We start from the raw sequence: 25,092 nt of genomic DNA, 5'->3' as shown, positions 1-25,092 counted from the left end.
GAAAGTGATCTATTTCTATCGATAGAATTTTGCTGTATGAGTTTTCCTAGAAGCGAGATTCTCCGCACAAATTATCTTTTATTTCTTTTATTAAAAAGTTAATGCAAGTAATTTATGGAAAAATGGAAAACGAGAAATTAGAGATTTTAGCTACGATTTTGATTTTTGTTGCAAAGGGTTCGTTTAATTGTTTTCTTAACATTAGGGAATTTAGATGCCTCCCACTGTTTGTATAGTTACTAATGCCCGAAGCTGCTCTACACTAAGAGCTACCTGGATTATCTGTAATACCTGTCCGTAGTTAAATTCATGACCATCAAGCCATTTTTCTTTAAAATCGTTGTGGACTGTAGGTTATCTAGTGGCTCTAGTGCAATAAAAATAATATATATGTAAATACGTATAAAATAAAACATATAACGGCTTTTGTTTGACAATACATGTCTCCCTGCAATTCATATTACTGTAATAAAATCGGGGCTTGGAAAAGCGTCTATATTTTACTGACAATAAGAATATTCCTCAACCGAGGGATTTTAACGACAAGAGGAATGCGAAAGGAATACGACAAATTTGAATAACAAAAAGATAGAACTGTGCAAGCAAAGCGAAGAAAGCAATGGAAAGATCAGCACAAAAGCACCAAGAAGGGAAAGATTATAACATAAATGTAACGAAGACGTTAGAAAAAAAAGGTTCAGTAATAAAACGCGCAACATACAAACGCCATAAAGATCCAAGTAGAAGTAAAATCTCTATGAAATGGAAAGTTATTCAGATTTCAAGTAAACACGATTTTGAACCTTCCTAGATCTAAGATTCTCAGATTATAGGAAACTCGAGACAGCGTTATCGCTATTGCTACTAAAGTATTAGTATTGAACTAAGTTGTAAATTACTTTGTGTTTATGTAACGAAACACCTGATTATTATGGCGTCTCTGAAAGGAGGGTAAGATTGTTCTATCACTTGTTGCCGATTCTCATGTTAATAATGTTTGCCAATGTCTAGTTTTGGAAATAATCGAACATTATTAACATAGTAGTTTAAACATATTTCTTCTAATTGTTTCAACCAGAAATATTCAACACCATAAATAAAACAGCGTTATCGTCCATGTAACATCTTCTTTTATTACCTATGTGAAATTAGGTTTTTCTCGATCATTGCATCAGACAATATCGTTTCAAATGTGTCTTTAACGGTATTTGTAACGGCGGTCGTTCTCGGGAACTTTTTCAACGAACAGGAGGCAATGAATCATGCAGAAAAGTCTTGTCACATGATCTGCTTCCATAGAATTGCTCATGCGTCATGGGTGTAGATTAGGATGTTGAATGATGCGTGAGAATTTCGCGATACACTCTTTATAATTATTATTATAGCGATACAAATGGTAATGTTTTTCTCTTTTTACGTTATATGGAATTGGACACAAGAGACTGTGAAATATTTCTAATTTTCATAACTTGCAATTCAAATATTAACCTTGCACTTTGCACTAGGATTTATCCTTAGCATTTAAAATGATCGTATAAAATATGAAGCATCATATCTAATCGTTGCATAAATGTTTTCGTTAAAAAGTGTTTCAGTAAAAATACAGTACAAAATATATCACGAACCGCTTATTTGTGTCATAATTTTCAAAAAGTGATAAATGTCATTGTGGGAATGACAAATTTTTATATATTTGATAAATACTTCTACAAAAACAGCGGAATGGTAATAATAGCTTTTATCGGCGCAACATGTCTCAATAAACACGCAGTGAGCTGAATATGTAACGATTTGCTCTTTATCGGAGGAGGTAAACATCAAGAACGAGTTCATATAACGAATTATTTCAAAATGTAACTTAAAATAGATATGCATCGTGCTCGCGAGAAGTTAAGTAAGTTAAGTAATATTTATCGATTAACATCTGTTGTTTATTTTCTTCGATCTCTACTCATCCAGATTTGAACAAGGCAAATTAGTTTGACACGTAATCGCAAATTCTCACGTTCATTCTTGTAACAACGTTATGTGATTTAAAAATAAAGTTAGCACTCATTATTTTCGTTGACAGATGGCAGACGACTGCTATTTCCTACGGAAAGTCTATCTTTTATTGAATGTCTCTTTTAGCGACTTTATGACATATGGCGTTCGAAACAATTGCAGATGGCATACCGAGCAAATAATACACTCGATTAAAATATCCTTGGAGCATGCGGTTTCGATAAAATTATTTTTAAGAAGTTGTGATCTGCCTCGACAAAGTCTAGGAGTTGACGGTTTCAGAGTGGTTGACGAATATGTTTTAATTGGAGCATCTTAACCCAAACCTTTTCTAATAATTCCATCCTTCAATCTTTTGCATTTAATTAGATATCATGTTACCTGGTTAAAGTAGTAATACTTCTTTACAGTTTTTCGTACCTTCGATAATTCGGCCATCATTCAGGATAGACCGCTTATTTCCTGTAAAAGTGAAAAATGGATTATTACATTTGTTACGTGCCCACTGCACGTGGAAGTGTTGATCGATAAAGTCAACAGCACTGGGAGTTAGATTGCGTAATCAGTTAAATACGTTACCGTGCATCTGTACGAGAAGATGTGGTTAAAATGTGTTTAAAAGAATTATAGCACGACGGTAGTGAGTATTACGTAAATCGTTTGACAACCAAGAAAATTGATGATTTCAAATAAAATATTCTCGAACAATATATCGTTCGAATCATACCAGAATCATTTGTTCATAACTAAACATAAAGTATCAATTTTACACGATATGTATCATTTTTTGTTTTCAAATATACTGTATATGAGGTAGGTAAACTAGCCAAATGAGCCGAATCGTTGACACGTAAAAATGTCGATATTCCATTATCATCATCTTAACCTTGACCTACACATTTACAGAGCGCATAAAATTAAAATTATTGCGCGTGTCTTAGTACGCGCAAGCGACTATTTTTAATTAAAAAATGAAATAACGAAACAGGGGGAAAGTACGATTCATTATGTTATGTCAAAGTTGTAGATGTTTGATTGCAGATTACGGTATGCAAGATGAAAGAAGATATTCAAGATCACGGACAGTATGTATTTTCAGACGTACAAGATGCCTCGCGATAACTATGCAACGATCTTCTACAAGTAGACTCGATGAAAGTTCTAGACGATTGCATTGGCTTTCTACACAGTTGGTTTGTATGACGGCGCTAATACGATTTTATTGTCTTTGTTTGCGGGTACGGACCATTCACGTGACATACCTCTCGCGTCGAGCACGTGACAGGCACGTGGTGCGAGCATGTGTGCATCGTTTCACGCAGAACTCCACGTATCGTTGTTTCGACGCGAACTTGGGCGAGCAGTAGGCTATGTGTCATGCAGAACGTTTGACCCACTGGTTAGTGTTGGTTAGTGTGCACGGTAGCACGTAGAAAACAAGCTTGAACGCGAGACGCGTGCGCCAATCAACTTTATGCATCTTCTGCGTACCAAATTTCCCTTGTAGATATCTCGAATCCCGTAGACAAGATACCGACACGTAAATATGCACCAGATGCATATATCCTATTCAGTTAAAGAGATTTGATTAGTATTTCGTGTTAGATATACATATTGGTAATGATAATTATGAAAATATAATAACATTGAAAAATAATTATTTACTATATTTTGTATTTTCTCTGGTTTATCTCCACTGATTGACGTCATTGGTAGGATAAATTCTATTGGAGAAGATGCAATTTTCATTCGCAATTCGTGGATGGCTATTATGTTTGACTGTAAAATGGAAAATTCCGTTCAATGCGTATAATATAAATTCGATTTGTAGCGAGTTTAATAATAATATTGCTAGTGAAACATTTGTTATGATAAAATCCTGCTCTATAACGAATTGACAGCCTACACTCTCTTTTCGAACTTTCTAACGCAATACATATGTAAGTAACACTTTCTTAAGTTTACGCGAAAACAACGATGATCGAGAGAGATTATCACGATACGCTATCATCCGTGTTATTTCGTCCTCGTTACAGTTACCTTCAATCTCTTTTCCCCTCTCTCTTGTACTCTTAAGCGATGTCTATATCTCAAATTCCTCCTCGTTTGTTCAATTAATGGCTACTGTGTATCTAACTGAAAATAAAATTCAAATATGGTGGAAAGGAAAATACAGTTGAGTAAATGCAGAACGAACGAGGGATCAAGCCTGTTTGAACCTTTTTTTATCGCGTTGATCATATAACGATTAATTGCAGTCATCCGCTAATATATGAATTACAGTTAAACATTAAGCATATCTCTAGTTGCTTAATGATGCACGTGATTCGGATCAGTATTATCTTATCTGAGAAACAGGTGCTCATCAGAAAGCGGAAGTTCATCCTTGAAATTGATCTAAAATCTCTATCTAACATAAAAAAGATTTTGATATCAGCCTTTAATTACTATTTAACCAACTACTATTTTACTGCATCGTTGATGTTTCTGTCTAAAGGCGAACAAGACTCTGCTGCAAACATATGCGACTACATGCATACGCATAGAATGCTAATACCTGAGAGAAACGACTGGCGATATTGAAAAGATGGTCACGGAATAAATTAACTCTTAGATGGTGGCTTAGAATCATTGTGACTTCATTGCGTCTTGTTGACTACCAATTTAAATCTTAAAGAAAGTTGCTAGTAATAACTGGTAAGAACAAATTAAATTGTTTTGTCTTTCTCTTTCCCCGATATTCCTAAAAGATATTGTATGTCACGTGATAAACGAATTAAAAATTTACAGCGATGGACAAAAGTTAAGATTAACACAGGTTAGTTTTTCTCGTAAAATGCTTTCGTTCATCGCTGTATATGGATTTTCAATGGAAATTAAGTTTGATATATGATTATCACTTATAATATCAAAAATTAATAATTCAATAATGAGAAATATACCAGAGAGGAGAAGGTTCCGGACGAACGCCTGAAAAATATGTTGTCGAACATTTCTGATGGCAACATTTTGCTTAACCACAACTAGCTCCGCGAATAATATTGGCCTGAGGCCAAAGTAACAAAATGATCGGCAATCAGCCAATGGAATAAAATTTGCACGAAGTTTGTCACAAGAACGCGACGCAGGATGTCAGAGTTCCTTAAGAACTCAATTGTTCTAGAGAAGCCATCTGTTCTGGACTGCAGCATCGCCACCTTGTTCCCGGTAATAGAGACGTTGATAGTGTTACCTGTCGAAAAAGATGGTTGCATCAAATCGGTCACGCGTTTCTTACGGTTGATTCATGAACATTCACGACAAAGTTAAATAAATACCACGGATTCAGGGATATAGAAACGGAGCGCAGGCTTAATTTATAGACAGGAAAAATAAAAATTACTTCAAGTGAGAGAGAAACGCTTAGTAGTGCTCAAAATTGATTACGTATATTACGCATTTCCACGCACGCTTTGTATTGCTAATTTTAGGAACTATTAATCTAAGTTCTTACTAAAAATTATTATCCTTTGGACTTCATCCATTGTTAGAATTTACAAAATAAATTGAAGGAAAGATATATGCCACTTTTTCCTTTAAATGTTTATGATTTACTTTATGAAATAATGCTCAATCATATTCGTTAAATATCAACTGTTAGTGTTTTATGACAAATGGTAAATATACACGGCTGCGCATATGCTGAAAAGTATCCGACAAAAATTAGACACAGTTTACTTGTCCGGAAATGGCTTCCTCTCGTGATATTACGCTACGTTTCTATATTCCTATATCTACAAAGAGTATATATCTTCATTATCGAATCATCTATCATTGTATATGTATATCGTACATATTAATTAAAAGTCACGAGTACACAATGAAGAATGGCATTAATCTGGTATTAAACTTAATACGATAATATAGAAAGCGATATTCCCATTTATGATTTGACGTAAATTAAACGTACGAGATATTTCACGCGGTCAAGACATTTTCCCGAAGAATTTCTTGCCTATTTGTGAGAAAACGACTTCCTCGATGGAGAACACATATCTAATGTATTAAGCGATTATTTCTACACAGGGGAATAGTTACCATATTCAGGATCGAAAAAAACTCTGTTTCTATTCGCCTAGTTCCCGATTCATGAATATTCCAATGTGAGCGAGCTCCTTGACATAAATTATATTTTATCTACGACTCATGCACTAATTTTAAGAATCTATACGTAACATGGATTTCAGTGCGACTGCCATCTAGCAACAAACCGCAGAATCTACTTTATCGCTACAAATGATCGCCGATAACACAAATACCAACGCTTTCTACATGACTAATAAAAAATATACATTTTAAAATAAATAAATACATAAAATCGAGATATACTCCTTTTCATTTCATTAATCGTTCCACTTTAATTTTAAAACGAATCGTAACGAATCTTCCATTGGTAATTGGTGAGAAAACTGTCACGTGTCAATTAACCACGTGCGTCAAAGGATTGCCAGGAGTTGGGCAAGGGTGAAGTACACGTGACTGATCGTGGGGCTTCGAGCAACCGGTGCTGGTAATTGGATCACGGGAGAAACTACATTTTAAGGTCAGCAGATTATCGGAACAATGTCATTCGTTCGTCGAAGCCCCGAGAGAAACGATGGATTTCACCCACAAACGGGTCTATCAGATTTTGTCAGCGATCCTAGACCCGTTGACGAGAGAATCAGACGAAAACGAAGAGGATGAAACTTAACGCTGAAGTACCGATACGTGCCTCCCAAAATTGATTAAAAATATTCTGTGACCGTGGAAAAAGTTCATGTGCGCTCTTAGCCCTTTATTTCTGTTGGATTAGCTTGGATTAGTATCCGCGAAAGTTATTATGAAATCGTCTACGTTTAATAGATCGCGATCGGAAAATGATTTTTCTTCCGTAAAACTGCACGGACTCGACGACCTGTTATGCAGGAAACGAATGAAATTGTCCAAGACATCGTTTCGAGTAAGTCCTCGTCCAAGTTAATCTATCACCGCACCAGGGTCTCGTTAAATTATTATTTTACTCCAAGCCTGTCTTTCAACATGATTAACGCTGTCAAAAGTTCCCACGAGTATACAGTTTCTACAGTGAAAATATCTTTCAAGTTTCGGATGAATTTTAAACTGTCTTGAACAGCAGTAGCTGCAAAAGTTCGAACTTTAAACGCAGTAAAAAATTTCATCTCATATAACTTCAATCTTAGTTGTACGATGTCGAAGACTGTCTGAAGACCAGTGAGAACGAATTGGAGGAGGAGAAGACGAATTATTTTCCAAACTGCGACGCGTCTGTCTGGTTGAGATCTTGCAAGAAGGAAGTGATCGAACCCATAATTGGCGAAGTGATAGGGAAGATACCAAGTTGGCTGAAAGGAACTTTGTTGAGGAACGGACCGGGTAGCTTGCAAGTCGGAGAATACAGCTTCAATCACCTGTTTGATAGCTCAGCTTTATTGCACCGGTATGTATTTGTGGTAGAAGAAACATTAATAGATTGAGATATTAGCTTTAAAAAGTCTAATAACGTTTGCAACAGCTTCTTAATGATAGAAATTATTTTTTAAAATATACAGTTTACATAACTATTCGACTTCAATACGTAACCCAGACCTTGAAAAAGATCTCCATGGCACTAACGAAGCAATAATAGCTGATTGTTATCGATTATAATCTGAGGTCGGAAGCCTCACGTAACGTTCATACTGCATCCACGAAAGGTGGAAATCTTTAAAGTATAATTCGAATAATTTCGTACATCTTCTGGAAAAAATAGATTCGCAATTGCTAATGGGAAAGTGACGTACCAATGCAGATTCATTCAGACAGACGTGTACAAGAAGAACAATGCTGCCCAAAGGATAGTGGTTACTGAATTTGGCACGAAAGCAGTACCAGACCCTTGCAGAAGTATTTTCCAAAGGTACCAAATGATTTAAATAAAACATTAATAAATTATGATATTCAAAGAACATAGGTATTGATAAAATTTCGTTTAGGGTCGCGGCGGTATTCAAACCTGAAGATGACTCTGACAATTCTATGATATCTGTATACCCCTTTGGTGATGAGTATTACACATTTGCGGAAACGGCTGTGATTCATCGTATCGATCCAAAAACTTTGGAAACTACAGGCAAGGTAGTGATTCTTATGCATGTATATTCGCATTGCTTTATAATTCACTTTATGATGACTGTATGATGGTTGCACGATTATGATCGTGATCGCCTGTGAGTAATTTTATTCGTCGATTTAATGATCGCAGGTAAACGTGTCAGATTACGTTGGAATTGTGAACCATACGTCTCACCCTCACGTAATGAACGATGGCACCGTTTATAATTTGGGACTAAGCGTGACGCCAAGAGGACCTCTATACAATGTCGTATGCTTTTCACCCAATCAAATGATCATTGGTTAGAGTTAGCCTGAATTTCTAGCTAATAATTAAAACGTGGATATTTATGCAAATTCATATTTCAATGAATTCAACTGAAGGAATGAAGTCGAAGCAGAAATTTGTTTCGCTTACTGTGTATCACAACGAGTACTCTCACTTTGGATATTTTATATATTTTTGTACATCTTTGCATCGTTCGACTTTTCATAAATGCATAAAAATCCGCAGAGTGGAAACCATTGGTAAAATAATGTCTTCTTAATTAATTTGTTCAGACGATTCAGGAGAGGAGAAGGAATTATCTATGTTCGACCAAGCCATCATCGTCGCCAGTATCCCATCTCGATGGTTACTGAATCCTTCTTACATGCACACCTTTGGTATCACTGAAAACTATTTCATTATCATAGAACAACCATTGGCAGTGTCTCTGGCCACCGTTGTATCCTGCAAAATGAAACAACAACCAATGCGCGCAGCTTTGAAGTGGTACGAGAAGGAGAACGTAAGTCAAGTCTGTAAAAGAATTCTCTTAATTTTTAATAGAAGAGCGTGAAGAGATATAATCTTCTTTTTATCGTGACAGACTCTCATACACGTGGTTTCGAGAGATACCGGATTGCTGGAGAGGACGTTTATTTCAGAGGCATTCTTTTATCTCCATATCATCAATCAATTCGAAACACGTGATCGTGATTACGTGGTACTGGACGTCTGCTGCTATCGCGATGCCAAGATGTTAGATTGTCTATTTGTCGATGCAATGAAGGTGATATATAATTTTGATGAAGTTAGTTAAAGGGTGGTAATGGATCCTAGATGAATGTTTTTGAATGATTGCAGAATTTGCACAAGAACCCTGACTATGCCAAAATGTTTCGAGGCAGGCCTTTGAGATTCGTATTACCGATGAAACGTCCACAGTTGGATGTACCATTGGAATATAATTTGATTACCGCAAAAACGGTGAACCAAGGTCTGGAGTCTTTCCAAGGCGACTCTGTCAGATGTCAAAGTAAATCTAGTTCAGAGTTCGTTGAAATGTCGACAAATGACGAGGAGGCTAACAAGGGCAAAAGGAATGATTATAAGAATATTCTTCAACGAAAAGCAACCGCTCATAAGCTCGCCAATGGTAGTATCTTTGTAAAACCAGAACTTCTTTGCGATCTGGGCTGTGAAACGCCACGTCTTAATTACGACTCCTGTCTTGGAAGAGAGTATCGGTACTTTTATGCTATTTCTAGTGACGTGGACTTGGATAATCCCGGAACGGTACATATCGTCTAATTTTACTTTTTGTATAAACTTTGGTATATTGTGTTACAATTACTGGTATGAAAAATATTCTTTTATAGATCATCAAGGTAGATATCTTGGAAAAAACAAGGAAAACTTGGTGCGAAAAAAACGTTTATCCAAGTGAACCGATTTTTGTACCGGATCCTAATGGCAAGGTAAGAGATCTAGAAATCTGAAATCCTAAAATTTCTATAATGTCTGAAAGAGCAAAGATTATAAAGAATCGACAAAAGATATTCTATAAGTAAATGACTATTTCATTTACATCTGACTATCTGACTGACTATCTGATTTACATATCTATCTCAATATTTCAGAACGAGGACGATGGCGTGGTTCTCAGTTCTATTGTGTGGTCTGATAAAGAGACACGCGTTGGATTGCTGATTCTAGACAGCGTGACTCTTACAGAAATCGCAAGAGCCATCTTCGATACTCCTGGCCCCGTGCCAAAATGCTTACATGGTTGGTTTACCTTGGACAAGTAAAATAAACTGAGGTTTTCAAGAGATGGATATCGGATCTTTGACTCATTGATGGAAATGATTTGGACGTTATGTGACATGTATTATATCAAACAGTTGATATATCTTTGTCACATCATATTTATATTTTTCAGTTATTTCCATTTTGTTGGCTTGATTATTGCTTTATTAGTAGCTTCGGAATTAGAATGTTCCCTTTGAAAACTGCAAACTGCGATATTAAAAAGAATATCAACTGCACAATATGTATATAATATAATAAATTATTTAATGTCTTCTCCCGATTGTACAGTGTACTTATATTTGGCGATTAGTGTTTTGCATAAAGCTTCGATGATGTGTAACGCAAATAAATTTACAATAAAATGGGATGCATCGTGAGAATATTTGTCAGATGGAATGTAAAATGCCCTACTCAAACATTGTCCTTAAATTAATATCCACAAATATCCGGTCCGTCGTATCAATCCACAGAACATCCAGTTTCTGGTCCTAGATACCTTTACAACAATTAATTAAGACATCGTTTAAAATTACGCTACGTTCTTGTTAAAATAATCTACTATCATAAACGCAATATCGGGTGTCTCATCAACTGAAACAAATAAATTCTGGCAACGAAAATATCGATTTAGGCTGTCCGTATGTCCTTTGGTTCGATATAACAGAACAGCAAGGCGAATAAGTTGATCTTAATTCGTAAAAATAATCTATGCGCACAGTACTGCAAAATTTAATCAAATCTTTTAGAAGATCCTCTTGAGCACGTTCGTGCGAATAGACCTATCATGACTTAATAAGTTTCATGTACTTAGAGTTAAAGATTACAATAAATAGGGTTGGCACAACCATAGTCATAAAATTAGACACTACAGGAGCACTTAACGCGAGCCACGAATGCTTTCTTAAATAATTAACTCGATAAAATCACGCTTGTCACAAGTTGCAGAGTATGCCCGGTTCCTTAAAACATAATACATTAGTGATCACGTTTATGACTCGCGTTGCTGGCCACTAAATACAGACACGCGATTCACAGCATATTTCTTAAAAGGCGAAACCATTCGTCGGGATTCATTGGAGCACCACGTTTTAAAATACATACATAGTTCTCGAGAAGCTTCAACATTTCAACAAGGCATGGTTCGCGTCCAAGCCATTGGACAGGAGGATGTTCCTCTGAGCACTGATATCACCAAGTCAAAGAGTTATATTAACGCGTCACAACCATTCATTCTCAAATACGCATGTGGTAACTCTCACTCTCTCCCTTTCTCTGTTTCTACATGATTATGGGATAATCGGAAAAGGAATCACGCGTGCAAAAAGGAATTCAGTTAAAAGAAAAAAAGCAGGAAAACTTGACAGACCCTGATACGAATCTTCGGTACCGAAAGCTTCCTTCTACGCGCAGAGAAAACCACAAGCAACAATTGCCAAATCGTTTACCAATTTTCAAGTTTAATACAGGACGACACGTTCGATATCGAACGCCTGTCACGTTGTGGAAAGCCTTGAGAATTGTTCGCCCTGCACGATGGTCTTGTCCCGAGATTAAGTACGAGAGATGTTCAAAAGCGAGCGTAACTACGCAAGCGGCTAGGAGTACGATTTGTTGCTCGAACTTCACGGGGAGTATTCTACGCTCACGGAAGAAAGGGAATATTTTATTAAAAAAGAAAAATAAAAGGAAAACACGTCTCTCGTTCGGGTCATATTGCCGATCCTGACAATACGACTATCACATTTTTGCTTCTACTTATCTCTCTCTCGCTCATTCTCTCCCACGTCTTTCACTCCTTTTCTCCCTCCTTCACTCAGACTTTTTCAACTTTCTCGCAATCAACGGAAACGATAGAGTTCATCGTGCTGACGTTCTTGCTTTCCGTGTCCGTTTCGCTCTTCGCGATACTGGATGTCGAGACGCCTATATGAGATTCCGAGTGCATAGGCAAGATTCCAGCGTTTGCGTCTTCTATCGCTTTCCTCAGCTTTGAACAACAAGAAAAAAAAGGATCATTTAAAGTCAATGGAAGGAATAAACACAATGTTTCTGTGATTAACGGACAAACCTCTTTCAATCCTACAACCCCAACCAGTCTTCCAATAGCCGTCACGTAAGCATGATTCACTCCGACCATGCTGAATAGACTGTGGACTTTCAACAAAGACGTTCGCTCAACCAATTGGAACGGCGCTGGATCGATGTGACACCTCGAGAAGTCGACCTCCAACATCATTTCACTTTCTTCCCACCGTTTCTGATCCTCTGCTGACATGTCTATTACCCTCTCGCGAGGCTGGTCATATACAGAAATTATTTCATTACATAGAAACTACGTTATGTATTCAGACGTGAATAGTCGAGAAGAATACATAGATTTACCAGTTGTACTTTCTTCGAAGTGGCGGGGCTCGGTGCCAGCATCGGGGTATGAGGAGGTACGTCTTGACTGTCACGCCTGATAGCACCTCCAGATCCGATCTCTGGATCTGGATCTACATCTTGCAAAGTGGCTGACTTGCGAAAAATCGCCTCGAAGGCAAGGCGTATTCTGAAATTGCAACAATGTGTTAAGAAACGAGAAACGCATATTTTTTCTTTGTGGCCTGTGTCGCAAGAGGTACGAATAATATTTTAGTTAAATGGATTACGCACGAGCAAAGAAAATTCAAATTTGACTAGTTTAGCCAATTTAAATCTGTTCATTTTCATTTTTTTCATTCTGTAAATATAAAGGTAATTCCTCTTACCTGCTCTCTGCACCAGTGACAGTGGTATAAGGAGTAACGGCGGGGCTGACTAGTGGGCTGAATCCTTTCAACGTGAAGGAATTGGTTTTCTTTAAGATCGATTTCTTCGGTTGTGACCCAAATACCGGGGAATGGTAAGTGTGCTGAAAAATAACACGCGAGAGATACGGTGAAACGAGAAGAAGGAGCTGCATGGTGACCAGCACGCGTAGTTAATTGAGTAAATGTACACAATTATGCGTGACCATTGACGTCGAGTAGGCGTGACTTACATGGTCAGGAGCGGCAGCGTTGTTTGGAGACATTGTTAGATCGTTAACACTTTGCCTCTGCATCTTAAGAATATCTGGTGCCGGGATCACTTCGAACCTGGACGGTCTCCTTGTTCTTTCCTGGTCCCTTAACTGACGTTCCATTTCTTCTCGAGCTCTCTCCTCCGCCTCTTTGTGCCATTTCTGGGCCACCTGAATGGAAAATTCAAATCCACAGATCTTACCGACGGAAACTTAGAATTAATTATTTCTAGAAATAACATACTACGATGACTACCTGCAGCCTCCTCTCTCGTCCTATATGTTTCTCAATCAGTTTGATTAATTCCAACCTTTGGATAGATCCAAGCAGAATCATAGAATCAGGATTATCGACCAGAGGAAATCCACGTAACTTGCGGTTTTCTTTTAAAATTTCCTTTAATTTCTGATAGGTAATTCCGTGCCAAATATTCTTCACATCACGAACCATAAAGTCTTCGACGTACACATTGTACATGCCTATAGCACACAAGATTTTTTCGTACTAATTTTTTTTCCCTAAATCCTGATTCATATAGAGAGATAATATTTAACAAATTTATTACCTCCTTATGGAACTTCCTTTGGGAAGCTTGTTAAAAATAGTAAGAGCAAAGTTCAGAAATATATGGATTTAGGTTGTCAAGGATGCAGAGGATTTAGCAAAAGATTATTAAGGAATTACCTGAACTGGAAGGTAGTAGGTCTGGTAAGTATGGCAGCTTCTTAATCAGAATGATACTGTCGTATATGCTGGGTTGAAGAAGCGCAGCGATGGCGTTGCTGATCAGCACGGCGATCATTATAGGAACAATGTGAGTAATCTGGCCAGTCATCTCAAACACGATAACACTCACAGAGATTGTATGGGTCACAGCACCGGAAAATGCAGCTGCTCCAACGGTGGCGTAGCCTCCTGAAGAACAATTTCTTTCAGTCGAGTTTCTAACTTTCAATGCTCCAGTCGCGGACGATGTCGAAATCACGATTTGCATACATATTCTGTTAATTTCGGTGAACCATGCTGTTTGTAAGATGTAGGTTAATAGAAAAAACTATCTCCTTTTTCATCGTTTATTCTGACTTTTGCTCCTACTGCATTAAAAATCCCCTTATGATAAACCTATAGGATGCGATTTTGTACAGAAAAATATGAAAATCGCCCGCGGCCGGATGGTTAAAAACTTCTCGTTTTATTGGGAAAATTCCAAATTACCTGGTACGATAGGAGTTATGATACCACCATATCGAACACCATTGGGGAACCATAGAGCCATGGCTTCACCCACAGCTCTGCCTAATGCAGCACCGATTTTGAACACGGGGATGAAGATTCCCGATGGCACGGGAACCGTCGAACTTATGATCGAAAAGATGAACTGAAAACGAAGCTCTTAATTTCATTCCGAACTTCTTCTAAAGGCGCGACGAGTTTATTTGACTAAGGATATTTTACCGTGAATGCAACGAAACTAATTAAACCGATGAACACATCAGTGTATATGGTAGACCAATGTTTAACCATGTTCATTTCTTCTACTCCTAATTCTTGTTTGGTCCAAGTGAAATTGGTGAACAGACCGTAAACTTGATCGTGGGTGTTTAAATCACCGGCCATGAACTGGCCTAGTCCCAGGGGAAAAGACACGGAGGACACGATCAGGGAGACGATTCCAGGATACAAGAAGCGACTGGAATAATTTTGTGAAACCGTGAACGATACTTGGATTACCGTTATTTAAGTACCAATATAGTTAACTAGACGGAACTTTGCTTCGTTAACTGGCTATCTTTATCCTCGCCAGCTTCTCAGATTAATTTCAGCTGAAGAATGAAAATTTCTAACCAGTAATGTAATCAAGACAGTGATCAATGTTCCGAAGAATTGTACGTATAATATCAACAGTAGCAACTAGCATCTTCTTAGCATTTATAGCAGAGGCGAAGTAAAGCATAAAAGCTGTACGGTTCTAATAATCATGAATGATACTAGATTCTGGGCCATCCTCGATAATTAAGAAAAGGTCCTAATTCACGTCCAGTTAACAAAGCATTACTGTATCTCAAATCTTTGTCAGAAACGTCTCAATCAGAAATCACTCACTTTTTCTGCAGGAAGCTGTTCATACTCTTGTTCTTCCTCATGAAGATCACATACTGTCTATGCAACCAGACGTAGAAAGCACCTCCTAGACCGCTGCCAACACCGATCAAGGCAAATACAAACAATTCCTGAGGATCGAAGGGGAAGTCCATAGTAAAATTCGTTGCGAACATCGCGGTAATCGTTTCCTCTCGTTGAAACCAGATCGCGAGCAATCGAAACATCGTGGCGCCGCATACGGCTGCGAAGAATCCTCTCCAGTAATTTCGAACGGCGAAATACACGGTGGTTACTTCGATGCTGAAGAGAACTCCACCTATCGGTGCTGCGAAACAGGCGGCAACTCCAACAGCGCAGGCTGCTGCGAGCATCTCACAGTTTCTGCTCTCGTTCTCGTAGATTCCTTGGAAACTGGTGACCAATTTGGATAAAAGCGTGGCCACGATACTAGCGATGTGCACGAAAGGACCTTCCTTGCCCAGCGGTAAACCAGAGCCCAATGTGGCAGTCAGACCTATCACCTGTTAGACATTACGGTGGCTCTACACCGACGCTCGAAAACATGCAGAGCAGAAGCTTCAAGGAAAATAGGAATTCGATGAATATATAGGAATTTATTGAATATCAGATTGTTGTTCAGTCCAGGAGATTGAGGATTTAATACAGTGATTGGGAATCTTCGTGAGAATTTTATTTATGTATCTTAATTATGTCGTATTATCTTATATGAAGTGTTGTTGCTTGTTTCAATAGGAGATATTGCGATGCCGTGATATGCACATCTTTATAGTAAACTTATTTCCTTTGTTATATCATGCGTTTTATACTTTCAATATATCTACTCTACAAATAAGAAAGGTTCAACCTCATCGAAAATCAAGAAATAAATCATTTTCGTTGAAATTAGACTATACACATGGACTGAAAATGACTTAATTACAACATTTAAATTAACGCGTCTTCTGCGAAACTATTTTTTAGTGACTAAGTCAGCAATTGTCGTATCACAAAAGCATTAAATTTTCTAATCAAAAGAAATGGAAATGTCTAATCAAATTCGGAAGTGGTCAGTCGGTTAAAAGGGAACGTATAGCGGTAATGATACATTTCAATGGAAATCGAATCTTGTTTCTAACCTTCGCTACAAGAGTACGAAAGGTCAGGTACTCCTTCAAGGCCACTCCGCGTAGAATCGTCTTCATCTCTGGAATGCCTGATCCTATGCTCTGTGGTGCAACGATGTGCACGAATCCGGCGCTAAAGAGAATCAAGCAAACTGGCAAAGACACCCAGGCGAGATATTGAAGCGCTGGATGATGCGTCAGGTCCTGATAAAGCCATATCCTGGCTGGTGGAAGAAGGATACGGTTAACGAGACCTTGATTTTATCGTACATCGAATTGATTTATCAGAATAGACGCGTATAAATTAATGGCATGGAAAATTGCGAAGCTTTGAAATAGATTGAATTTTCTGAGAAAAAAAATTAATGGCTAGTTTCAACATAGAAAATTACTTCTACATAAAAAAAGAAAAAAAGAACTATTCCTTGGTTATAATAGACTTTTTCTTCCAAAACCGCATTCGTTGATTCGTAACTTTTTTTAATTTCGATAATCCATCGAGTCTAGAGATTGCAAGAGTTAAATTGACTTTACCGAGACATGTTTCTTTCAAAACCACAATTTCTGGTTTTCTCTACATTTTTAAATTTCGAAATTCTATCGAAGCTAGAGATCGAAAGAATTAATTCTTTTTATTCAACTGACCGTTGTTGCACATAGAAATGCCACGGTCCATGGCGTAACTGATAAGCGCCATGATTATACCAAGAAGAGCCAAGAAGACCCAGTCTTCGCCTAATCTAGCTCCAGTGTGCTTCCAGGCGAAGGCCAATAACGCGAGCAACTTCCTGCATAGTGGTCCTCTCCTCGACTTTCGTAGATCCTCCGCTCTAGTCTTGTCATACTTTCTCCGCGCTTTGTCGTGGTACTTCAGCTTTCGTGCCTCTTCTTTTGCGTACTCACCCAGGTCTTTCGTGTAGCGACCATACATCTAAACGCAGCACCATCTTTCATCGACTCTGAGCTTTTTTCTCCTTTCCAACTTCTCGTTTTTTAAACAGAATTTCCACACCGACAGCGAGACAATATGTTATCGACATTTTTTAAACAAAATTTACGCATCATCGATATGAATGTTATCAAGGTTCTGAGAAAACACGATGCAATATATCTTTTACGACGAATGAAATAAGTTTTGTAAACAAAGTGCTATACATACAAAATATTTAGTGTCCACGATTGTCTACCAATTAAAGAACCTTTGATCGAGCTATTTACTCGTGATAGATTAATCTTCACAGAATCTACGAACTACTACGAAGTACTCTGATATACTGGAGAATTTTTTACTTCAAACAAATTTCAACATCGATCACGACACTGGGTCGTGCATTTTGGAAACTTCACGATCGAACCAGCAAAACGACGAATGATTGCCTAATTGATGAAATCCACCTGATTGTCTTCGATCGATTTAATATTCATGACGCGAATTGGGGATTTTGTAGCTTTGATCCATTTAGAAACGTCATCTTCGGTAGTGATTTATCTGAGCTGCTGTTACCACTGTTTACGTGCTATTATCATGCTTGTTTACTCAAAATACACTCTTTCTACATACAAACTAACAAAATTGTAAATATCGTGCGCAAGCTGATTTTTCGCCAATCAAGCGATTGTGTAGAAAATGAGAATCGTTATAAAAAATATTAGATTGTATGAACGATGCGCTTTTAGGAGATATTAATCTGCGTATCATTTGACAAGAAAAAATGTCAATATTCATCAATGATAATGATCGTACACGTGAACGACGAGATTACAATAGCGATGAAGATTACGCGTTATCGTGCGCTAATTCATAAGAAAAAAATACACTTACGCAAGCGTGAATGACATGGACAAATTTTATATCCTTTTGCAATATAAATAACTGTTACAACTACTGTAATATCTGAATGTGTTACAGGTGAAAATCAAAAGGAAAACAACAAAGAAATTAATTTGTAGGTAAAGACTTAAAGACTGGGACAATTGAAACTCTGGAATCGTAGAAAACACGACGAATCACCGTGAATTGTACGAGAACATTGTAAAACATTCGCGACGAATTAAATGTCGCGATCCTAGACCTCGTTTAAAAATAGACAATGCGTGAAAATAATTTCAAACGAAACACGGAGAAAATCAAATTACACGCGGTTCGATGACTTTGATTAGTGATCGAGAAGATAAGACGTATCAGCGTTATATACCGATATTGGGAAAGATCAACGGAGGTGGAGAACACTCGGTGCATTAGTTGCTACAATTTGCCTTAGTTTTTTGATACAACGGGAGAAAATCTCGTCAAATATTTCTGACTTACAAGATAATTATCGTTACAGACGAAATAGGCTCTATTCAGAACGAAAGCCGGCATGAAAACTGGATGAAATGCCACTGAAAGCTTCGAGCTGGCTCTGAATGGAAGGGACGCAGAATTCTTCGATAGATCGACCGATTAAGTCACGGACCAAGCATTCTTCGAGTACAGAAAAGATTTACGGGTCACTGGCAACCGATCGTACATCTTCTCCGCTTGTTAAGTCGATCTGATAAACTGTTTAATCTATCTAGCGATCTTTCTCTTCGATCGATTCTTCGCGACTTCAATTCATTAAGTCGCCGAAGATCTACTAATTGTAGCCGGCTATTCTGGTTCCTTGATTGTTCGCACTTCACCTCTTGGCAAACTTCGATATCCGGTATTTCTGGCGACAAGTTACTGTAAACAGGCCATTACGATTTTATTGTTTTCTTCCTTAAGCGATTGCCAGGATCTACTTGTTACACGATAGACCGAGGAAATAACGTAGGCCGCGAGGAACGCCTATTCTATCCAACCTTGGTGTATTAAGATATTTTAATTCGCAGTTGGTAGAATTTCGCAGCATTTCGCAGGTTACCATCAATATTAGAAGCTTCGTGCGAGTCATTTGTCACGTTCCTATTGTTTTTCTTTCGCTCGCGAGTCCCATATGATTAATGATCTGTTTCTTTAACGAATAACCAGAAACAGACGAGCCAAACGAGTTTCGCTAATTACCAGAAATTATCTTTATATGCGATCTCGACGTCTAGAATTTATTTACAATTTTATTCTGATCCTCCTTTTCAACTTTCAAATCCTCTCTCTTTATATCGTCGACTTCGATGATCTTTAAAGTGCGTTTCAACACATCGAAATTCATTCGCGAAATATTTTCCATCGACGAAACGGGAATATTTTCACTATTGATAGCCGTTCAACTGGTTCTAAGAAATTCCTGTGGACGTTTGAAATATGCCGAATTGCCGACGAGAGCGTGCACGCGAATTTGCGGACGAACGACAACTGAACCTGTTTTCCGATTTGAACATGAGTCGCGATATTTGTTGAAATTTGGCAACAGTCAAAATCCTTATTTTTAGCGGCGGCCAACGTCGATCAACGACGGTGCGCTCTATTGTCTATTAACCATTAAACGGCCCTAGCTGGCCCTAACTATTTCCCCATAACGAATCGAAAAACGAAATCCATTCCTCGCGTCTTCGAAAACGGGTTTCGCAATCGTCGAAAAAGTCCAACACGTCCCGTGTTTATCGAACGTTTGGAAACCTCTTGGATCGTCGAAAACCGGACAGAAATAACCCGCGATTTGCTATTCGGCTTACTACGAATCCTACGCCTGATTACGTTTTATGTAACAATCATTACTACTCCTACTACGCACGTGTTGTATTAAAACAACTTGCAAGTAGCATACGTCTGATCGTTTCTTGTAAAAATATTGCTCAGCTATTGGAAAAATAAAATTTTTTAGATTTTAGATTCGTGGGATGAACGACGAATTATGCTTATCCAGATTGAAATTTTTCAGATTAATTAAAGAGACTTCTCTTATCTACCAAGGTAATCTACCTTGCATATTTTATATACCTTGGCATCTTCAAATTTCCCGTAAATGGATAAGAATCAATGGTCCACTTGTAATTCTTTTCAGTTACCTTGCAGAAGAAAGTTTTAAAGGTAATTAATATGGGAAATACTTTGATGTACTTTAATTTAAAAAGCGGGATTATAATTAATAAGGGCAATTGCTTTAGAATAGATAACACATGTCAAAATATGAAAAATGTCTACCAAAAAAGTTATGTATACACACGAATATCAATTTTAAACTTATACGCGTTAAACATATGCAATATACACTCGGTAATTCATAATCGTAAAATATACAACTGCGTGTACTACAAGTATAGCCTTCGTCGTATTTGATCTTTAATCCGTGTCACGAGCGCGAATCGTTATCATATGGCAAGGGGTTAAACTGTATTCTTATTTTATAGCGTCAAGACAATATCGCGTTTGTTTTACATAAGATAGACCGTAGAGGTGTTACACGTAGAAAAAGGACCCTGTGATAGAGGCAGAATGATCTGTGGATTGAAATATCGTCGACACCTGAGCTATCCTGTGCATGAATTTGACGACAACCACGTTCCACTGGGCAGTCAGCCGCTAACCCAATTTTATTAATTGAACGTAATGAATTCACGATACAATTAATTGCTTGATTCTAGGACAAACGTCGAACCGATAAGAATCCTTCCCTAAAAGCGATAATTGAAATTATAAATTTCAGTCTGGTTTTTTGGAAGTCCAGAGGATTAAGTAGGTTTTTAATGAGGCTACCTTCATCTTTTAGGGTCACGGTACCGTATTTATTACTAAATTATCTTCGAGTCGCCTTGGAGTTTGAGTCTCTAATGGCTGGCCCGTAATTTTAGAATCTAATTTTAAGACACGCAATTACAATTTACTCTAATTCGTATTTTTAGAATTGCATCGGTATTCGTCCGCGTACAGTTATTCGCGTCATTCTTCATTGCTTCACGCGAGATACAATTCGGTTCCCCGTTTACAAAAGCATCCGAGAGCCGTTTCCAGAAAGAAGCTCACCGACTGGCACAACTCCTGAAAGTAATTGTCTCGACAAAGTGATAAACGCCCCCGCTTATTGTAGCGTTTCCGACGTGACACATTTCCAACGCATGTGACTCGTCTTATTGTACTATCGCTCAACAAACAAAATTTGCGCCGGCTATGATTCTCGAGTATCCGATATAGCGCGGTCGATTCGTTTCTGTCAACGTTTAGTCAATAAAATATAGCTAAAATTATCGTCGATGACCCATGAAAATTGGCAACAGTTAAATTTTCATCGACTAAATAAACATAATCTTTAGCATACATATTGACCCACTCAGAAGCTGCGTGGACTTGATGAATAACTCCAAATATCGAGCAACTACAAACTACTCTAAATTGCAAATTAGAGAAAGATGATGATTACGAATATTTATGTGAATTTATATTTTTGTGCTATACGAATATATATTTTATATATACGTATGGCACAAAAAAAAATTTTTAATTTTATGATGTACCATGGATACTTTATATGCTTTTATATATTATTCTGAGTATTTTTGTGTCTTTCGATATTTCATTAATACATAAATACATATTTGCATATGCATTACATTACATTATATTTGCACATACATTAATACATATTTGCAGTTGAACGATGATGTAACAATCGAGTTCATTTACGTTATCTGACGATAAATAAACTTATAAAAGTAGATCATTTCTTCTTTGAGAATAGACAGAAAACACTGACCATGTATCCGAATAAAAATATTGATAAATTGAATGTTTTAGCTTGTTGAAAGGCTCGCGTATATATATTATTCAAGTAAGACACTTTAAGCGTAATTTTTCTACAATTAGATCCAATTAAATATCATCATACGATATTCTCGCTTTATTTAAAAATTAAATAGAAAAAAACTATTCGTTCGATAGAATGAATAGCCGATTCCCATCGAAATCGTGGAAAATCCAGTGCAACGAAGCGATGCAGACACTGCACCCGGAAACAGTGCATCTGCATACCAGAGGAAAACGACGAATGTGTGCGTGATGTGTGCACACAGGTCGAAATGCAGCGGTCTGTACGCGTGTAGAATCGAACCTGTATGTCACGTGAGTAGATCTGCACGCTGGTCACGCATGTCGGATAAACGTAACGAGTCCTTAAGCGCTCATTCATGCAGATAAAGGCATTGCTTAGAAAGACGTCGTTGCAATGGTCGGCGTACCCTTTTCCGTTTGTAGGATATCACCTGATTGAGACGCGCTTACGCAAAATCATCAGGATTTCACGCAAATTATTGAACGCGAGAGAATCAGAAATGAATGTAACTATAGCGATTCAACAACATTAACCGTGATTGATAAAAGACTGAAGTTTTTTTAGAGACTACTAGTTGCAAGTTGTGTAAAAGGGAATTGAGTCTTTCAATTCTTACAAGAGTATTCTTCTTTGAATTGGCAATTATATAATGTGTCGATGAAAATCGATGCACCAATTGAACATGCACGTCAATACACGATTCTCGTATCGAACATAATAACGATCCGGAGCAAACGCGCAAAAGAATAAAAATGAACAATGAGTGATTTAATGATTTTCAAGATTCGCTTCGTGTCTTCGAAGAATAAAGAAAAAGAATAACAATATACTAATCTCGACGATTAGCTACGAACTCTAAAATATATCGAGAAAATTCTAAACATTAACATCCTCGCGTCTTTGGAATTCTAATTTCTAACTCCACTAAATGCGTATTTCGCAGTGGATTGTTACATATTTCAAAAGAATTGGGAAAGATGCACAATGGGCAAATTGCTAATCTTGACGATCTTCTATAATATTAAAAATGCCGAAAGACGGAACTCCGAGCTTCAATATCCTCCAATTTGAAACATCGATAAATCCATGTCACGCAATGAATTTTTATGTAAGTATCCCCCCCCCCCTCAAGATCGAAAAAGATTTTTTCTTTTTTGAATTTTGATGATTTTCTATAATCTCCAAAGCGTCCGGAGAAGAAGCTCCGAGTGTTGGTATCCTCGCGTCTTCGCACATCTAATTTCGTGGAGATGCACGCGATGGACTTGCGGGTGATGGTAGCAGTCCCATGATGCAGATTTCGTGTCAAGGTCAGACCGCGTGCACGCACCACCGACTCCCGCGAATCTGACATTTTATTGACATTTGTGAAACCTGTTTCAGGCTGTGCGGTAAATTTGTCAGAGATTTGTCACGTGAGACGACGGTGTACCGCATGAGTGAAGCTTTTGGGCAAGGAACTGTCTGGTAGGGATGGTACGTTTGGCAGGGAAAAAGAGACCGTGGTTCGTGGTAGCATCGACGGATGTCGCACGGCGGAGCTGACAGGGATCGTGACCCGTTATTGCAAACTGCTCTCACGAAACGTTTATTTAAAATGTAGTCTCTCGCCCACTTGGCAACCGTTCAAAGGTCGCGCTACCGTCCACGCCAGCGTAAGAATTCAAGAAAAAAAAATCTTAAAGCGATCGCAAAGATATATTGTATCGCTGAAAACGGGTATTTGCTTCCATAACCCATTTGTGCTTTGATGTAGAATATTTACGCAGGTTCATATTTTTCTGAACATAATCAAAGGAATGGTGAACTCGAACAGAGATTTGTTTCGCCTATTGTATTTATATTCTTGCATGCATCGGATATATGTGCACTTTGCAACATTAAATTTTCCATCAATACGTAAACATCGCCAGTCTACTCGCGAGCATTCGAACGATAAATGTCTTACATTTAATTTCAATTTCGTTGCATAATAAGAGCGTCTCTCGCCACTAATGGACAATATTTTTGTTATACCGATGACTAATTGCAATCGTATCTATCTCAAATTTAAATTTTCCAAGCGATATCAATTAACTTTTGAAATTGTTCGAATAATTACGCGCGGTGGTATATGTACATTCGTATTAACGTTTCATATTTCTGAAGAGTCTTTACGAGTACTATCTTAAATAGAAAAATATAATTACGAAACTTCAAGAAACGTGAATGGCAAGCGTGGAGAATTATGGAGACGATTACAAACAGTGTCGGTAAAATAAAACAATCGAACGGTTGTGTGGTGAGCACATCGCGCATTTGCAGGCAATTCGAGATATTGGCAGGCGCCTAAATCGTCTGGGATTCGTCTGCTAGCAACGAACACGGTTTAATTATAAATCTGTCCGGCACTGGTTCAATGGCATCGCGTTCCACGCGACATTCCTGCCAAATTCTTATTTCAGATTCGATGGAATTTCTTTTTTGACGATGCGAAGCAGTCAAAGACAGCGTACCATTATGGAAAAAGCGTGACGCGCCAGCGAAAGCTGCGAAGAACCACGAATGTTTAAACAACATCGACGTATAGAAGTAGTACGTATTTTGTACAGGAAAACTGTACAGTATCGAATGAAGAATGCGATTCATGCAATGTGATCGACGAACTTAAATCGACAAGGAAGAGTTTTATTAATGCTCCTACACGCGAAGTACATTGTCTCTCTTCTCTACGCATGCATAAGTAACATCTCCACGATGCATTAAACGAATCAGTCAGGGAGATCGCTTACAATCGTATTAATGTAATCGAAGGGATCGAAATCCTGCTGCTCCTCGTCCGCATTTGGCGGAGGACACGGATAAAAAGCTTGCGAGGGTCTGACAAAAAGAAAATAAAATAT

At 37.8% G+C, this 25,092-nt stretch overlaps 3 protein-coding genes and 1 long non-coding RNA gene across 9 annotated transcripts in view; 2 read left to right on the top strand and 2 right to left on the bottom strand.

Annotated features, from left to right (window-relative positions):
* Nucleotides 1-3,265: 3,265 nt before the first annotated feature.
* On the bottom strand, nucleotides 3,266-5,032 carry LOC117205024. Its single transcript, XM_033443054.1, has 3 exons — nucleotides 4,947-5,032; nucleotides 3,670-3,783; nucleotides 3,266-3,570 (listed from the first exon to the last, which is right to left on the bottom strand). Exons 1-3 carry the CDS (start codon nucleotides 5,010-5,012, stop codon nucleotides 3,415-3,417), a joined length of 336 nt encoding a protein of 111 aa, XP_033298945.1. The 5' UTR covers nucleotides 5,013-5,032; the 3' UTR covers nucleotides 3,266-3,414.
* On the top strand, nucleotides 3,563-4,577 carry LOC117205037. The gene is made up of 3 exons (XR_004487178.1): nucleotides 3,563-3,621; nucleotides 3,721-3,944; nucleotides 4,502-4,577. It is a non-coding gene; the product is annotated as an uncharacterized LOC117205037 (long non-coding RNA).
* Nucleotides 5,033-5,104: 72 nt separating the features above from the next.
* LOC117204884 (carotenoid isomerooxygenase) lies at nucleotides 5,105-10,590 on the top strand. 2 transcript variants are annotated; one of them, XM_033442731.1, is made up of 10 exons: nucleotides 5,105-5,211; nucleotides 7,227-7,483; nucleotides 7,796-7,942; nucleotides 8,019-8,160; nucleotides 8,288-8,438; nucleotides 8,698-8,927; nucleotides 9,009-9,191; nucleotides 9,266-9,697; nucleotides 9,781-9,879; nucleotides 10,042-10,590. In XM_033442731.1, the coding sequence occupies exons 1-10, from the start codon at nucleotides 5,134-5,136 to the stop codon at nucleotides 10,210-10,212; spliced, it is 1,890 nt and encodes a 629-aa protein (XP_033298622.1). In that variant the 5' UTR covers nucleotides 5,105-5,133; the 3' UTR covers nucleotides 10,213-10,590. The 2 variants fall into 2 exon arrangements, with proteins under 2 accessions (XP_033298622.1, XP_033298611.1); XM_033442720.1 differs by lacking the exon at nucleotides 5,105-5,211 and adding an exon at nucleotides 6,519-6,985.
* LOC117204821 (chloride channel protein 2) overlaps nucleotides 10,459-25,092 on the bottom strand; it is a 34,168-nt gene continuing 19,534 nt past the window's right edge. For 3 of the 5 annotated variants that reach the window (XM_033442604.1, XM_033442622.1, XM_033442596.1), the window contains exons 2-13: nucleotides 17,130-17,415; nucleotides 16,497-16,708; nucleotides 15,361-15,881; nucleotides 14,713-14,947; nucleotides 14,473-14,635; nucleotides 13,942-14,172; nucleotides 13,513-13,736; nucleotides 13,236-13,427; nucleotides 12,964-13,106; nucleotides 12,596-12,764; nucleotides 12,282-12,509; nucleotides 10,459-12,200 (exon numbers count right to left, since the gene is read on the bottom strand). In XM_033442604.1, coding sequence (XP_033298495.1) covers nucleotides 12,027-12,200; nucleotides 12,282-12,509; nucleotides 12,596-12,764; nucleotides 12,964-13,106; nucleotides 13,236-13,427; nucleotides 13,513-13,736; nucleotides 13,942-14,172; nucleotides 14,473-14,635; nucleotides 14,713-14,947; nucleotides 15,361-15,881; nucleotides 16,497-16,708; nucleotides 17,130-17,415 — 2,778 coding nt within the window. In that variant the 3' untranslated portion in view covers nucleotides 10,459-12,026. Of the gene's footprint in view, nucleotides 12,201-12,281; nucleotides 12,510-12,595; nucleotides 12,765-12,963; nucleotides 13,107-13,235; nucleotides 13,428-13,512; nucleotides 13,737-13,941; nucleotides 14,173-14,472; nucleotides 14,636-14,712; nucleotides 14,948-15,360; nucleotides 15,882-16,496; nucleotides 16,709-17,129; nucleotides 17,416-18,792; nucleotides 20,235-24,981; nucleotides 25,070-25,092 lie in introns of those variants that run through there. The other 2 variants (XM_033442587.1, XM_033442612.1) reach the window with 2 other exon arrangements.

The sequence above is a fragment of the Bombus bifarius genome, unplaced genomic scaffold (genome assembly GCF_011952205.1).
Source record: "Bombus bifarius isolate JDL3187 unplaced genomic scaffold, Bbif_JDL3187 scf7180000007966, whole genome shotgun sequence".
NCBI classification, from domain to species: Eukaryota; Metazoa; Arthropoda; class Insecta; order Hymenoptera; family Apidae; genus Bombus; species Bombus bifarius.
The sequence above is the reverse complement of the archived record's forward strand: the minus strand, read 5'-3'. Positions and strand labels throughout refer to the sequence as shown.